The 17,367-nt window shown below is 43.8% G+C and overlaps 1 protein-coding gene across 1 annotated transcript; it reads left to right on the top strand.

The window, feature by feature from the left end:
- The first annotated feature begins 201 nt into the window (after nucleotides 1-201).
- Nucleotides 202-2,739, top strand: LOC125305347 (transmembrane protein 74). The gene is made up of 2 exons (XM_048260023.1): nucleotides 202-458; nucleotides 1,202-2,739. The coding sequence occupies exon 2, from the start codon at nucleotides 1,267-1,269 to the stop codon at nucleotides 2,128-2,130; it is 864 nt and encodes a 287-aa protein (XP_048115980.1). The 5' UTR covers nucleotides 202-458; nucleotides 1,202-1,266; the 3' UTR covers nucleotides 2,131-2,739.
- The last annotated feature ends 14,628 nt before the right edge of the window (nucleotides 2,740-17,367 follow it).

The following is a 17,367-nucleotide window of genomic DNA, read 5'->3' on the forward strand; positions in this document are numbered from 1 at the left end:
GATTAAAAATGGATTATGTGGGCAGTTGATGGACCTACCCATAATCTGTAGTGCTATCAGGGTCACTACAAGGACAGATGGCGCACGCTGGGCGTGTTTTTCTAAATCGCACTTCACAAAATTAGCTGTGAATGTGAAAGTAAATAAAAATGAATAACACACACACACACACACAAACACACACACACATACAGCTGTTCCTCAACCACCGCGAGTCTGTCAGAGACATTGTGGACTTCATTACCCAGAGTCCTATCAGCTATTTTAAGTTCTCTCTCCCATGACTATTTACACAACCGGCTGATGTGATCTAAAGCTGGTGGAGAGTACCGGCGGCACAGCACAGCACCACAGCGAGGCAGCCCAAGCCGTGCGTGGGAGGGACTACAGCGGCAAGCTCTCCTTTCAATTACGCGACAGAAACCAACCCGGGATGCTAACATGCACGTCTGCAAAAGGTATTTGTTAAAAGTCCAAGATTGTTCTTGTACAATTTCTTTCTACTGTGGTTATTGTTAGAATTTGAGTATTTTTGACTAAAGTAGAGCGATGTCTGCTGTTCGTGTTTTGTATCGCACGGGCTGGAGTATTCTACCCGACTTAAACTGTGACAATGAAATCTGCCGGAGAGACGCGTGCACATCAAAAGTCTGCTAGCTAAAAGCTACATTGACTATTTATGACAAATGTGTCCTCTGTGAGTGTTTTGTTACTTAGTTTACTATTGCTAACGAAGAACCAGGTTGTCGAGCTGAAGAATATGCTATTTTAGCTAAATGTTTTCTCAAAATATTGACTTCAGACGCTTGGTAGACGCATTATTATAGAGCTGCAGCCTAGTTTTGTCCACGATTTAGACATTGCGTTTTAAACCGAATTAAAGATAATCTGAGGGTTTATGCGGATTGCTTTCCTAATTGGATACTGATTCAGCTGGCTAATCAGTCACTTTAATCGCCTTTCAAAGAGGGGCAAAAGATTTCTTTCGGCACAATAATTAACTTCAGCAGTGGCAATTCAGATTACTGTCTAAATAGGTTACCCTTAGACGCCGTAACAGTAAAGCAAACCAGAAATGTGGGTTAAACATTTCAGCCCAAGCAGTCATGATGTTCATTCCCCTCAACGTCACGTGTGACAGTGCTTTAAATTGACAATTTAATGGTGTATGACATGTTACGTTTCATTGGTTTCTTTTTAGGTGTGCTGTGGATATGATCGCGCGAAGAAAAACAACAATTACTCGAAACTAAACGGTGAAATCTAATGGCCTCTTTGGAGTTACTTTATATAGATAAAGCAGGAGGAAATTCCGAAACGACACTCGTCCTTGAATGGGCATCAAATCCGCTGGACGTTCACAAATCGAAAAGCCCAGCCGTCGAGGCGCTTCCCAGGGAGATTGAGCGCGGTTTGGCTGTGAGAGTATCTGACTGCGAAGGACAATGTAATTCAGCACCAAGGACGGTTCCCTTGAAAGGACTCCCTGGCAAACACGGCCACAAAGGAGCCGAAAAGGTCAGGGTCTGCTGCGACGAGGAATTGGAAACTTCTTTCACGTACGTGGACGAAAATGTCAACTTGCGACTGGCAACTCCGGACGCAAGCGGGAAAATTCCACCCGGAGCTGTTTGCCACAGCTCGTCATGCGAACTCCGCCCCGATGGCTTTCAGGAGTTCTCACTAATGTCCGAAAATGACCTCACGTCGGAAAGTGCTGTGAAATCAGTTGACTATGGATTTATTAGTGCGGTCACTTTTCTTGTGACTGGAATCTCGCTGGTTATCATATCTTATTCTGTCCCCCGTGACGTTAACATGGACCCTGACAGCGTCTCAGCCAGGGAAATGGAAAGGCTGGAGAACGAGAGCGCTAGGGTAGGGGCACACCTGGATAGGTGCGTGATTGCTGGGCTCTGTCTCCTCACCTTGGGCGGTGTCGTGCTCTCCACTCTTCTCATGATATCCATGTGGAAGGGGGAGATGTACAGGAGAAAAGCCTTCGCGTATTCCAAGCACTCCACCAAACTGTATGGTTCCATCAACTTTAACACAAGGGCTAGCCCCAGCTGCGCATCTCCTCATTGCTCCATGGAGGAAGTCAACGACGCAAACGATACCTGTGGATGACTTGCGTCGGTATTGCAAACCCATGCACTCGTCCAAATATTAACGAAATGAACACACACACGCAGCATACTAACATATCGTGGATGGAACTAATAATCCGTGCTGTTTTATGCCACACACACAGTGTCAGTGATTAGTCTAATTGACTTGTAGTATAGTACTATAACATTACATCTGAAACATTAATTACATGAATGGCCACAGAGAAAAGCATTAGCAGTACAATCAGCAACGTTGCTAGCAGTGTAACAAGATAGCATGTGTTTTGTTGAAAGTCTGAATTGTTCATCATTTGAAATGGATTTACCCTTCCAGTAAAAACAACCAGAGCACATGTCAGAATACTGGAAAGCCTCTGTGAGGAGAGAGACAATGTATTGGAGATGCAATATCATGAAGCTTTCATTTGTCATTCATTTTTAATGTTGGGAAAGCAACTTGCAGCATGCAGAATTTTTGAAAAGAACTGTGTCAATCTTCTGTGAGCTCGGAATTCTGAGGTGGCAAAAGGCTGACTGTAGGCCTATACACTTACAGCTGTTTGTTTGTTGTCAAGACCAACTTATAGGAGGTTCACAAAGTGGAAATAAATCAAAGGTGCCCGATACACCAGGAGATGCCCATGTCAATTTTCCAAACAGGCTGGTTTCTCAATTTAAAATAGTGATGTTACTTCACTAATCAATTTATTGACAAAGTGAACTGGATCTATAACCTGCTGGCTTAGACATAAACAACATTTTTTTATTTTTAAATTATGTTTACCTTTCAGTCCACTCCTCCTTCTATTTCTACCCCTGTGCCCATTTGTTCTAGATATTTCTCTCCTTCTTTGGTCCTTTCTTGCATCTTGGGAATAAGATCTTGCATCTATTTCAGTGCACCAGTGTTATCCATAACCATGTAGAAGGCTGACTCAGCACAAAGTAAATTACACTGAATAAGACACCACAGGGACATTCTTCACAGATACACTCTCTCCCCCTAAAGAATTCACACCAATTAGCTTAATACTCAAAGCAGATCATAGTAGGCTAAAGTATGGGCAACAAAATGATAATATTCGAAATAGCAGTGTGGCTGTTGCAATCAAAATAGTGATCAAAATAGCAGTGTACTGTTGCGACCGATATGACATGTATCGGTGAAACAGTTGCGATGAAATTGCTCTTATGGCAGTTTTGCGAATCAATACGCATGCAGAGCAAATACGCTGGCATTAGGTTTATCGCTTGTATCCCTGACAGGGGCCTCTTAGCGTACTATATGGCCCTGGATAATGGCCACCATTCACTCTGTTGTCTTCAATTTAATCCACGTGAGAAGCAGACTGGAACGGACACGCTCAGAAGCCAGTTCATCCCGAGAGCGAAGTGAGACAGAAAGAGTGTGTGTGTGTGTGTGTGTGTGGGGGTGGAGGTTGAATGGGATATGTCTGTCATCAAACCCATTCATCTTTCTGATGTGGCAGTTATGTCTGTCAAGTTTAGCCGTAGCCAACCACTGTGACGGGTTGCAGTGGGCAAACATTCAGATGACAGCTTGTCCTGGTGGTGTTTTGCACAGAGTTTTTGGCACACTCAGAGATACAGAGAAGACAAGCCCAAGCACTGTCAAATCCTCAATCTAACCCCTCAGAGACTCATTCTAAACTGAAGTTGACATAAACTAAAATCTTACATGCTCTAATCTGCACTCCCTGTCATGGCATCTTGCACCCTCCCTTGTGTTTCTCTGCAAAGAGCAGGGGCAGGATATCTGCAGGTAACAGGCTGTTATAGAGTGATGATTAGTATTCTTCAGACGAGATAGGCTACTGATAGTATGACTATTGACTGCGGCTTTGGCTGGCACCCCTTGGAACGTACACAGAAGGTTAGCCAGGCTGCTGCTGGAGATAGGCAGTCAAAGCACAAAGTGTTGTCTTCTTGCTTACCATTGATCATTTTCAGAAGATGCAGGGGTAAAAAAAGTGTCTAAGGTCCTATATGTGAAATACAGGATTTCTACTCGATACGCCTCAATTTCTCCTCAGATTGTAGATAGCTGCAGTGATCCTGCTGAGGTTATGGATCAAGTGACCTGGGAGGACAACTATTGACTTAGCAGGCTGATAACTGTAATTACAATTGACAGTGTTCCATTTAAATGGCTAAATGTCCACAGTTCTGTACGTCGCACATATCTTCTTCTTTCAGTAGTGTGTAAAGCAGGGCCGAGTGCCGTGTCATGTGAGTGGTTTTTATAAAGGAGGATTTCCAGCAGATTATAATTTAATGTACTCTGTACACTGTATGTACCTCTTTCATCTCCCTCCCCTTAAATCTTCCCTGTGTCATTTAGTGTGACTGTTTTTTTGTTTCATTATTTATTTAGGACACACACACACACACACACACACACACATCACTAGGCCAGGGGGGTACCCGTGGGAGGGTGATACCGAGAGGCGACAATCATCAATCTTCTCCCTATGGAGCCACACTCTCCAGGAGTAGGGGAGTGTGGGGGCGGACGTGTGGGAGTCTCTCCTCCAGGGAGGTGTGTTGTGTGTGTGTGTGTGTGGGTGTGTATGTGGAGTGGGTGGGGGGCTGGTTCCCCGATCTGATCTGTGGCTGATTTATGTTCCCGCACCTCTGGAGCACGGTTGCTGCGGCGGCTTCGAAGGAACCGCAGGGATAAACGTTCCATTTTTTATTTCCAGGGGGGTAGGGAGGGGTATAACAGTGCCGAAAAGCCCTCTAGTAATATGATTGGAGAAGGCACAGCAACACGGAACAGAATTTTTAGCTTGTGAGATGCATAACCAAAGCTTATTAAAAAAAGTCTTCTTTTTCCTCTTTTTAAACATAGGATGGCTGTATACAGCCTGCAGCAAATTGGAATGAGTCTCCTGCTTTGTGTTCCTCCTAATGAAACGTAGCAAGGTGAATATCGCACTAGTTCTCAGTTTTCCATAGAACATTGATTTTTCTTTGTCTGGCCATCATGCCTCACAGTACATTTAGGCCCTGGGGCTTGGCCTGTAGAGGCAGTGCTGGGCTGTGCGGTGCTGTGGTTGGACAGGAGTGTGCTCATGCTAACTGGGCACGGGTTCCCCTTCCGCTGGCCGGTCATGACTCAGTCCTTTTCCTGTGTGATTCATTGACAGTGTTAAATGAGCTTGATGCCCGAGCCAGTAAATACGGCTTGGAGATGCTGCGAATGCATTAAGTGGGAAGTCTGTTCGTGGAGCCAGGCCGGTGGGGGGAACAGCCACATCAATTGTTTCAGAGAATTTTTACCCAACTCTTCACAGTCTCTTTTCATTAGGCTACTCTCCAGCACTTCCTGCCTGCTTCATGTTACTAGCTCTGAGCTCCTGTGCCGAGTCTCCACAGTAAATAGCTGTTTCATATCTAGCTGCATTATATGTGTTGCCACTTAAGTCTTCCGAACAACCCTCAGCGGCATAACTAACAGCGGTCTATGTTTCACTTGCTTGTGACCATTTTTACTGTTTTACAGATTTTTGCATTACAATTCTCTGCCTTGGTCAGTCTTTGGAGCACAAGCACATGACCAGCACAGATCAACACAGGCTGTGGTGTGTCGAGCAGGCAGCGTTCATTTCTGCTCGTGGTTGTATCAATTGCAGCGGTCTCATTCCAGGGTTCTTTGGCTTAGCCCCGAGACTGATAAGTAAAGCTTTACCTGCATTCTACTCATATCAGAATTTACCTTAGTCTGACCTGCTCTGGAAAGTGCAAAGGCACATTAGCATCTTATAGGCAAGTCTCACTGCTCTGCAGGCATCAGGTAAGAGATCCGTAGTTCTGCAGAGGATTGTCAAATCGACATGAAAGGTACATCACATGAATGTGTCTTTAAACCTGACAAACAGTGTGAAGAATTTTCCCCAGCTGCTCTTTGGCTTAAAAAAAACTTGTTTTTCATGCACCACCAACAGTTCAATGCAGGCACTGCTGTAAGGTAAAGGTGGAAATAAACAGAATGTTCAGGTGTGGCGAAATGGTAGGATTATCTCTTTGTAAAGCAGAACAGGACTTTTAGTCACAAATCCACCATGTTTAGCGTTATAGATTTTTCCATTTCCCATTCATGTTCCTGTCAGTTATTTGTCTCCCACTTTATAATATCTTTGATCTGATTCTAAAAATCCAGAATAAGAATCGCTGGAACTGTCTGACACACCTTCATAGATCTGGTTCTGTTCCAGGTGTCAAGCACAAGTTTTATTCTCAGACATTTTGTACTCAAAAACTCTTGAATTGATCTGACATGTTCTGTACTTTTTTATGCTCTCCAACTAGGAATTTAGTATTTCATTTATGACATGATCAGTCTGAAAATAAGTTTCTCCTAGACAGGTAGCCTAGTTCACGCAGTGGCTTGACTATCAGCATCGCAGATGATGCAGCTGCACTGCAGTAAACTTCCTGTCTGTGTAGCAATACATCTAAAGTATATACAGTATATACCGTGTAATTGCAACACTAATACAGGTCATCCATGGTAGTTAAATAGATCCAAAAAGACATGAGTATACCTGTCCAAATCACCATGTCCCACTGCCAGCAGTTTTGGGGTTCTGTTAACTGAGGCTGTGTTGCAGTGTTCAAACACTAACAACGCCATGAGTTCACCACTCAGGGAGCACATGTACTGATGAAAAATGTATGGAGCATCTGTGCAACGCTGGAAGCTGCTTTGGATCATATTGGACTACAAAATGTAAGCAGATTTCGGAATATGTATATGTAATCCTCATATATTTGGCCAGTGGCCAAAGTCATCAATTCAACCTGACATCAAATTACTGCAGTTCAAATATCTGAAGTCGGACATATGCGTCTGTCATTGAATGTGAATTTGGTCTTCTGATGTGGCCTGAAGTGTGCGTGCTTGCTGGTAGCAATGAAGGTGGCCGAAGGATTCCTGGCTTGGCAATAGCTTCACACTCACTCAAATATCAGTCATCAATTCTCATTTGAAAAAATACCAGATAAGTGAACCCGTTGAGAAATATTTTGATAAGAGTAGGCCTACTGATATATACACATAATTCACTGCCATGGTATCCTATTTCGAAGAACATCCACAGCCTCTCACAGGCAGCTCTAATAGAATCTGCTTTGCTTTGAAGGCTGTTCCTCAACAATCACTGGAGAGTTAACCCAGTCCGCTGGCCCTGCTCCTCTTTACACTACTCCATCTGCCTCTAGCGCTCACAGGCCCTCTGTTCTGTCACCCTGCTTTTTCATAGCAGCTTGCTTTACTGGGTTTGTCAAAGGCTTTTGGTTTGCCTTCACTTAGATCTCTAGCAAGTCTGCTGACTGCCTTGAATATACAGTATCATATCATGCCCTTCATTCTGTCCCCATGTGGCTGACTTCTGTGCTGCATCGGTCTTCATTATAGTATGTTGCCTTCAACATGAATTTGCTTGATCAAACCCAGTTTCTCATCTCTCTTCTACCAGAAAGTTGTGTCTGGTCCTTTTTGACTACCACAAACATGACAGTAGCAGATTGTACCTGTATATTTCCCTCGTTGTGTCTGAGTTAAGCACTGATTCATTTTAAGACTGTAAGATTATGTTAATGCTACTTTTGAGTTCTGACTCTCATGTACTCACTGACTCCCACGCTGGGGTACATACACAGATACATCAAAAATTATTTTTATCCAAAACCTTGTTCAGATATAACTTTGACTTTAAGATCAAAGACAAAAAATAAGAGTATAATAATAGTTCGCAAACTCAATTTCATTCGTACTTCATCATGCAGGGCAAGAATACACATTATGATCTGACAGAGATAATGACTTCTTGTGGCAGACAGCTATCTTTCTTTGCACCTTACTCTGGCTTTACTAGACTCTAAACACATAATGTCTAGCCTCATACACTAGAAGTATCTCATTATTGTAAGGTAGTGGTGTATTCTGTCTTCCCCCAGGGCAGGCCAGAGCACTGTTTTAGCATTCGATTTAGTATTCTATTTACTGTACAAACAATACAAAAAAATAAAGGTAAACAGATGGCTATACGCAGCTCTTCTGCTTGCTTACTTGAAGTTTCATCATGTTTGTTTAGCAAGATCCTGATGTTGCTTTGATGCATACAGTGAGCTCTGGCAAGGTGGTGCCGAAGAAAAAAAAAAAAAACAAGTGCTTGGAAAATACATTATGTATGCAGTCCATTCCACTTTCCTGTTTATCGCTGTGCCTCAACCACAGCATCAGTGAAGAATATTGTTTACAATACGACAATCATAAGTTTTCCTGTGTCAACCATTTTTATACTTTTTGTACGTCTCTCCCTTCCCCTCTACAGTGTATTGAATTTTGCTCAGTTCTGTAGATTTCCATTCAGGATGGATTAGTGACCTGCTTTGGCCTAATACTCTCTCTGCATTCAATATTGCAAGCTGGGGAATGTAAACGTATGTGACGGTAAGTAAGATAGCAAAATGCCACGACTAAGGTTAACCTCCCACATGTCTTATAGCCTGTGGTTCTCAGTTCCTCTCCTGCATGTGCCTCTATATGTGTTCTCTCCATCCCTGGCTCTCTTTCCTTTCCTCTCCTCTCCTGCATGCGCCTGTGTTCTCTCCATCCCTGGCTCTCTTTCCCTCTCCTCACCTGACTGCACTCATCAGCGCTGCCCTTGATTAGCTCGGCCCTTCTAATGTGGCTAATCAAGAGCGCTTTAATTACACCGATTCCAATCAGGTGAGAAGACGTTCAGCACACAGAGCTGGGGGGGTGGGGGGTGGGTTGAAGGTGTGTGTGTGTGTGTGGGGGTTGCAGGTGTGTGTGAGGTGTGTGTGAGGTGTGTGTGTGTGTGGGGGGGGTTGCAGGTGTGTGTGAGGTGTGTGTGTGTGTGGAGGAGGGGGGGTTGAAGGTGTGTGTGAGGTGTGTGTGTGTGTGGAGGAGGGGGGTTGAAGGTGTGTGTGTGTGGGGTGATGGGCTGAAGCCTGAGCTGCATTAAGAGCCCCTGCTCTAGTCTAACCCCTTTTCTGCACTCCCTGCAGCCCCTTACTCGCTATCCAGGTTATAACAGCACACAAATGCAACCTCATCTGTCTGTGTTGCTAGCCCCCCCCCCCTCCCCCACTACATTCAGTTCTACAACCCCGGGCATCCCATAGCAACAGAGCTGAGAGGCGAGGTTGGCAGCCAGCCGTCATGAGCACTTCTCCTGGGGCTCCATGCGATGGGGTTTACACCTCACAGCGCGCTAACCTGCCAGGAACCCGGCCCACTGAAACCCCCTAAACCTCTTTTCTCATGCAGGTTATCACAGCGCCAGGAGTCATCTGCATTGCATTGTGCAGTCAGCCAGTGGTCCTGCACAAGATGAAAAAGAGAGAGAGAGAGAGAGAGAGAGAGAGAGAGAGCCTGCAATCTCAGGCATTTAAAGCAGGCAATCTTGCATGACGTCTACAGGATACGGTAACTGGCTATGTAACTAGCACATGTCTTCGTATGGGGTGTTGTTGCATGGGGGGCTCTCTCTGTCACCATCCTTTTTCCCACATGCGTGCACATACACGCACACACACACGCACACACACACACACACACACACACACACACGCACGCACGCACACACACACACACACACAAACTCACACAGAGACAAGTTTCACATCATCAGTGTAATCTATCAGAGAAGTCCCAGTGTGATTGGGTTGCATTGTTGCTCACTGGGCTGAAAAACAAACCTCATAGGCTCTGGGCTCTGTGCATAAATGCTACGGCTCCTATATCTTGAGGCTGTGGAATATGCTTGTGTGCATTAGTGCATAGTTAGTGCTTCTGGTTCATGTGGTTAGAGGAAATGTGGTTTGCATTGTCCTCTACTGACCTTACCATTTAATTCTGTGTAGGGTATGCCTTTAGATGAACAATAAAAGCAGAGGAAAATACAATATAAAAATATAAAAATAATCAGATCTGTTCTATTGAATGGGATAGAATGGAAGCCAGTAGGAAATACCTCTGTTGCTCGTTTTCAAATTCAACCCATTAATCAAATCCCCCCGATAAGGATGCTGCTTGAGCATTACTGAGTGATTCTAATCCACATCAACATATCACTGAACACAAATAAACCAGAAACAAACAGACCTACATTATAAACTAGATGTAGGAACACCAGTCCTGTTCACCCTGTACACATCTGACTTCTGATACAACACCGAGTCATGCCACATGCAGAAGTTTTCTGATGATACTGCAATTGTGGGGTGTATCAGGAACGGGCAGGAGGAGGAGTACAGGAGCCTGGTGGAGGACTTTGTGCAGTGGTACAAACTCAATCACCTTCAACTCAACACTTCAAAGACCAAGGAGATGGTGGTGGATTTCCACAGGTCTAAGCCCACTCTGCTACCAGTCCACATTGATGGGGTCAATGTGGAGGTGGTTAGCACCTACAAGTATCTGGGTCTCCACCTGGACAATAAACTGGACTGGTCAGCCAACACTGATGCACTCTACAAGAAAGGGCAGAGCAGGCTGTACTTCCTGAGGAGGCTGCGGTCCTTCAATGTGTGCAGCAAGCTCCTCAGGATGTTCTACCAGTCTGTTGTTGCCAGCGTCCTCTTCTATGCAGTAGTATGTTGGGGAGGAAGCACAAGGAAGAAGGATGCGGGGCGAATTGACAGGCTGGTAAGGAAAGCTGACTCTGTAGTGGGAGCTGAACTGGAGTGCATCACTTCACTATCTGACAAAAGGACCCTGAACAAACTGATCAACATCTTGGACAATGAGTGTCACCCACTCCACAGCACTATTGTTAAGCAGAAGAGCCTGATCAGCTGGAGATTTCGCTCACTGCCTTGCACAACAGACAGACTGAGAAAGTCATTTGTCCCCAGGGCCATTGAACTGTTCAATGCTTCACTTAAGGGAAGAGGAGAGATAGACTTCTCTGCATAGTCTGTCTGCCTCTTCACCCCCTCCATGTTTGGATACTGTCTGTCCACTAGCCACTTTTACCACTGTCTTCTGCCTCACTGTTTGCGTGCTATATTAGCCCATTAGCACATATGCATAACCCCTCCCTCCATGCCACAGCCGAACTGTGGCCACACTTATACCTTTTCTTAAAATAGTTAAATATATAGATATATAGACTTTACTTTACTTTATTTCTGCATTGTTGCACTGTTGGACTTACTCATTTGCACTATCACCATGACCACTATCACCATTGCACTATCACCATGACACTCATTCACACAGAGCACCTTACCTTACCTTACCTTACCTTACCTTACTATGCACAGAGAATCACAGGCTCAGTCCCTGCCTCAGTCATTGCAAGCGCCTCTGATTGATTAATCACCACTATGTGGATACTGTTTTTAGAATTGATTTAGATTAAGTGTTAGTATAATTTGTATTTTAGTATATTTAGCATATTCTTTATCTTCTACTGTCCTTATTGCTTAGTTGTGTTTTTATATTATATACTTTAATTACTCTTTCTGCTGTTAAAGAATGTGTTTGTGTTGTCTGTATGCTGCTGAGACCTTGAATTTCCCCTAGGGATCAATAATCTATCTATCTATCTATCTATCTATCTATCTATCTATCTATCTATCTATCTAGATAATGTGAGAGAATGAGCAAGAATGAAGTGAAATAAGACTATATTTTCAGTGCCAAGAGAAATGTTTTCTTGAATGATAACGGTCGCAAAAGAACAAAAAGGTTTGCTGTACTGTTTTCCTTATTCTAGGTGAGAATATAGGGAGCTAGTTTGTGGACTTACTGTAGGACGTGGAAGATGTCGACTCCAGACATATTCTCTTTTCACACCTGATGTGTCTGTGCACTGAAAACCAGCACGACACTGCAGCATGCTGACTCTTACTGGACAAAGAAGAAAATGCTTCTTTGTGCTTCATTGCGACTACAGTGTACAGAATCTTGTGTACCAAATTCCACTATTCATCACTTGACATTTCTGAATGGCAATGCGATATTACAACAAAACGTGCTACATAATTGTCAGTGGCCTAATGCTACGTAAGTGCAAAATCTACTATAATTTATGCCCAGGATTTTTACCTCAATGAAAAAAAAAAATTCTTACTCTCAATCAGTTTGTGTTGTTGTTTTTTGGCTTAACCCACATACATTTAAATTTGCCAAAAAGAATGATTAACAGAGCTTATCTGGCTTTACTAAGTGCCCACACATGATGGGCTTTATTATGTTTTCAGGATATTGTATTTATTCTGCAGTGTTATATTATTGAAGTGTTTTGGAGTGTTAAGTAGTGCATTACCACTACACCTGCTGCATTAACCTGTGCTGCAGGCTCAGGGTGCCCCACTCCAGCCCCTTTACATGGAACACAATGACCAGATTCCTTTTTGCACTATGTAGTTTGGTAGCGCAGCATCCATAATTCACTCTGACAAGTAGAAGGCATCTTTATCCCTCTCCTCCCTGCCCACTGGTTAGCGCCCTTGGATGAGAAGTCTGTAGCTGCTGAAACATCGGCACTGCAGTGTTCTTTTTAGGTCTGTGTGCCTGGTGCTTGGGGTTCTCATATTAGTCCTTTTATCTTGTGGGAGCCCTATAGCTTCCTTTGTAGGGAGTCACTTTTGCAGTCTCCATCTTCCTGGGGACTGGGTGTTTATGCTGGCCTCTGGAGAAGGGTCTCAGCTGCTTAGACACGCATGGTTTTGCTCTTGGTTTCCAGCTGGTCTCTATCTCCCTCTCCAGGCAGCTCAATGATTTCTGCAAGGTGCTTAGATTTCTTGAGAGGATTCTCCCTGCACAGCTCTCTCTGTCCCTCCAGCATGTTTCCTATTTCTGTCCTTCACTTTGTCACAATTCTTACCATGACTTATTTTGGAAAGACTGCCAGTGGTTTTGTTCTTGCCATTTACACCAGGAATAAGCACCTTCCTCTGGCATGATGAACTCTTCATGCTGATTTCACACTGTTGCCATGGGTTTCACTAGAGTAGACTCATTCCGATCCAGAATACGGTTTCCTGGTTTGTTTCTTCATGTAATCCTGACCTCTTTCTATGAGGTCCTCATTTGCAGATGAGCTAGTTTCCGGAGGCTGTGCAATGTTGTTTTCTTTTGGCCACCTCATCCTTGACTGCCCGCTCTCTTTGCCACTGGACTTTCCTCTTTGTAGCCTCCATCTCTGCTCTCCAGGAAGTGGCCCTGGGCTTACAGACCTCTTGGCAGTGAAAAGCCAAGGACACATTATGGCACAGCAGTGTCCCAGAGAATGATTTTATTCTGGGTTGGAGCGCAGCTTCTGGAACAAGCGACTTGTTCCTTCCGTCCTGTCGACCGTCCTGTCCCCATGTGACCACCAGATCATCCTTGTTGGCTGCCATACGTGAATCCAGAGGCCAACTAGTGGCCATGTGGTTACCATCAGCCAGCACAGTGTGGTCCATGCCATTGTGGGTGATTCTGGCAGCATGTTCTCTTTTCCTCTGGACCTCCCTCTCTACTCTCTGTGAGGCTGTGATAGGCTTTGATACCTCCCCACAATGGAGGTCACAAGTTGCCTGATGCTGAGATGGGTGAGAGGTGTGGGTATGAGGAGATGACTTGGAGTAGTCATGCGTCATGAAAATGTGGTTCTCTGAGATCCTTATCCAGCAGGATGTTGGTAGAGCTGCTGGTTTTTGGTTGCTGAAGTTGTAGGTGTACATGGTCAGCCATTGTAGTCCAGGCTGTTGCAGTGGAGGTGGACACCCTGTCTTCAGAAAGTAAAAGTCCTACCACAACTTTGTCAGTGCCGCTGCTCCCACCACACACATCACACACTGTGCGTAGGGCACCAAAGGTCAGACTGGGGACCAAAAAGTTCCCAATGAATAAGAGTAGCTTTAATGCAATCTTCTTCTCACACTTCCTTGAGAATGTTTACAATTTCAAAATGCACCAGCACTTTGTTAAATTAGCCTGCTAATGTGTCACTGCTTTTATACAAAATTATTTGTATTCACACGCTCACAGCACCAAGTCTAAAAATGAGGACAGTATTGTCTACATAAATATACTAAAGATGCCGCGTTGGCCTCTGGTTCATTCATCAACAGTGCAGCTACATGTAGGGCACTGGACAAGGGAAATCCATGGAACTCAATTACACCAGTCTCTGAGTGAGAGAAAATTCCATGAGGACATACTGTAACTCCATGAGGACATACTGTAGAAATCGTATCCCTTTCAGGATACTTTCAAGGTTAACTATCTAATGATTTTAGTTAAGATTTAATGTTGCAAATCCAGTCACTAGTCCTAACACTAGCCAGCATTTACATATTTAAGGAGCATTATCTCATTAGATCTGTCAATTCTCAAAGTATTGCATGAGCTGTGGCACTCATAAATTTAAGAAACAACTTTGTGTTGTTTATTGCAATATCCAAAGGACATTCATTTGTAATTTTGTAATTGTAGGTTCATACCACTTCCACTCCCTTTAGTATCGAATGTGTTTTCTTGGTAAAAGTAAAATATCTTAAAATGACAATGCACCATTTATCAATACTTCCTCAAGTTAACAAACATCAAGTTAGCAGCATTCCTTCTAAACTGATTTAAAAAAAAACACTTTAACTATCTAATTATCATTTAAATGTTATATATACTAAGTTTAAAGGCATCCTATGCCAGTTTTTTACCTTTATGTAACAGTCTCATAGTCATTTTGATAGTAAACTAAGAGAATCACAAATTACTTTACGGCAATTGTGCAATAGGCTATTTGTATGAAAATGTGTATAACTTGTTAGTTAACAACGCGAGTCACCGGAGATTATCATTGCCAGTTTGAAAACAAATCCACATGCACCATTTCCAGGTAGCAAAAAAACTCCTGAAACTCCAGTGGAGTGTGTAAACGTTCATCACAATCATTATCTAAAACAGTATTTCCAATCATTCATTAAACCAGCTGATCCTAATTAGCACAACATTTCAGCCGGGTAGAGTAGCTAATTAGGGATATCACCTGTGGTCAGTGCACAGGCAGGACATGGCAGGATGTTTAGCCTACTCCATGAGGCTGAGGTGTCCAACCCAGTAATGTCACAGTCATGTAGACCAAAGTCCTTTTAGGCAAGTCCCTCCACTCGGCGGCCATATGGCAACGCTTTTTGGGCACTCGTCGGGCATTTATTTCGGCAGAAACGCGCAAGGCTTCACGACACCAATCTTGCTCCAGCGGCGAGATCACAACACATGATTGGCACGATGTCTTCACAACACACCATATGATTGGCTCAATGTTTTCACATGTCGGCGTTTTGTGTGATATGTGTAGTAACGGCCATATTGGCGTTACAAACTAGCCCCATGCATTTCTATGGAGGATTTTTTGAGTGCTGTGTCTCCTCATTAGAAAGTGTAGACCGACTTTGTGAAAATGTTGTGTGCCACTCCCTCCAGTAAAAGAGTTTAAAATGTTCTTAAGCAACTGATGTTACTGAACTGGTTAGATAACTTTAGCTATGTTGTTCAACGAGCAATAGCCTACTATACTAAAACCGACAGGCCAGTAATCTATCATTTTCTGTCATAGCCTACTGTATACAACGTAAACAGGAAATCGATTGCCCAGTAGGAAGCATATCCAAAATGGAGTCCTGCATAGAGCCCATTGCAGGTCAGCCTGGCTGCCTCCTCTGTCTGCCCCCAGGGGTTCTCCCCTTGAGGTCTCCGTCTCTGCTCTCAGCTGGCAGCATGGGACACCAGCGGCACAGGAGTAAATACGGCTGCGTAGTTGACTCTGGCTTGCTGCACACACTGCCACTGCAGGGAGATGTATAGCCCATCCATCCACAAGTCTACAGAGCTGGGGCTCTTGGCTCAAGTCGTTAGACATGAAGCATTTGCTCCAGTAGGTACGTCCTCAACCTTGTGGAATTGGTATCCAAACCACCTGTGAAAATATGTTGCCTGAAACATATCCAGGGCACTGTGCCCAGGTATGTGAAAGGTAAATGGCATGCTGAAGACATCAGTTACAGTATGATGTTTCTCCTGAGATGTATGTGATGGTAGGAATCAGATCTCATCAAGTGACAAATTATCTGTGTTTGGGGTGAGGGAACAAAAAAAACAGAAGAAGAATAAACTGACATGCTGCATGAGGCATAATGAAAATGTCTGAACATTTCAGAGAAAATATGGACACACGTTTGTGACCTTGTATGATTGGTTTCATCTCCTCAATTACAACTTAGAATAACAATTCAGTTCAGTTCAATTCTATTTATATAGTACAATAATAAATCATATGTCTCAAGGCGCTTTACAGAGCCCAACTTGACAATAAACACGATGACAGCAAGTAATATCTATAGGCATTGATTGCACCTTCCCATGTCGAGTGTAGTTACCATGCAGAGGGACTGATTTGTGTTGTATTAACTTGTTGGTTTACGTGTGAAGATTGCTTTACACGTTAAGAGTGTGTATTCCCTCATTTGCAGTACAATGTAACCGATATTACAGCACCTGACCAGTTCACCTTTGCCTTCAATGATGTATTTAGACAAACACATGTTAGAGTTTACCTTATGGCCTCCAGTATATAAACGGCATATGAAAGTGTCAGTTGATTTAAAAGGTGAGCTTCAGTTTGCAGTTTTACAGCCTGAGAAATACTGCCACGGTTAAAAAAAAAAAGCAAACACGAGGGTGAGGTTATTCTAGGCTCGCCGCTGCTGTCGTGTTGCTGTCTTGTCGTGATGACACATACCGCAGATCAACAAACACAGCCCTGTGCTGAATGTCACAGCGCACACCCCCCTGTCCTTCCACAGAGCCAACTTCTGACGTGCCTTAATCGGTGAGTCATTCGACAAGTTTATGGGAGGAAACTACACTTTGTGTTTTTTTTTCATCAGCAGATGAAAGATTAAGGTTCCCAGGGACTGCCAAGTATTTTGACTCCAGCTTTTCCACTTGTCAACCTCTTCTCTTCTCAGTTGCCTCTTGGTTGACGTTTTTCCGTTAATGATTAATGCAGGCAATCTGCGTGCAGCCGCCCCTTTTGTATTTGCGTGTTGTTGTGGAAATATTTACTTTCCGGATCATAACTTTTTGTCGCATCAATCTTTAATTGGCTCTTCAGCATGCATTCTGGGAGATTTAGTGCTGCGAGCTCCGGTGGGGCTCAGCAGAGTCGTCAGTGCACATCCTGCATGTGTGACTTGACTTCCTGTG

This window comes from Alosa alosa, chromosome 13, assembly GCF_017589495.1.
Source record: "Alosa alosa isolate M-15738 ecotype Scorff River chromosome 13, AALO_Geno_1.1, whole genome shotgun sequence".
Taxonomy (NCBI): Eukaryota; Metazoa; Chordata; class Actinopteri; order Clupeiformes; family Clupeidae; genus Alosa; species Alosa alosa.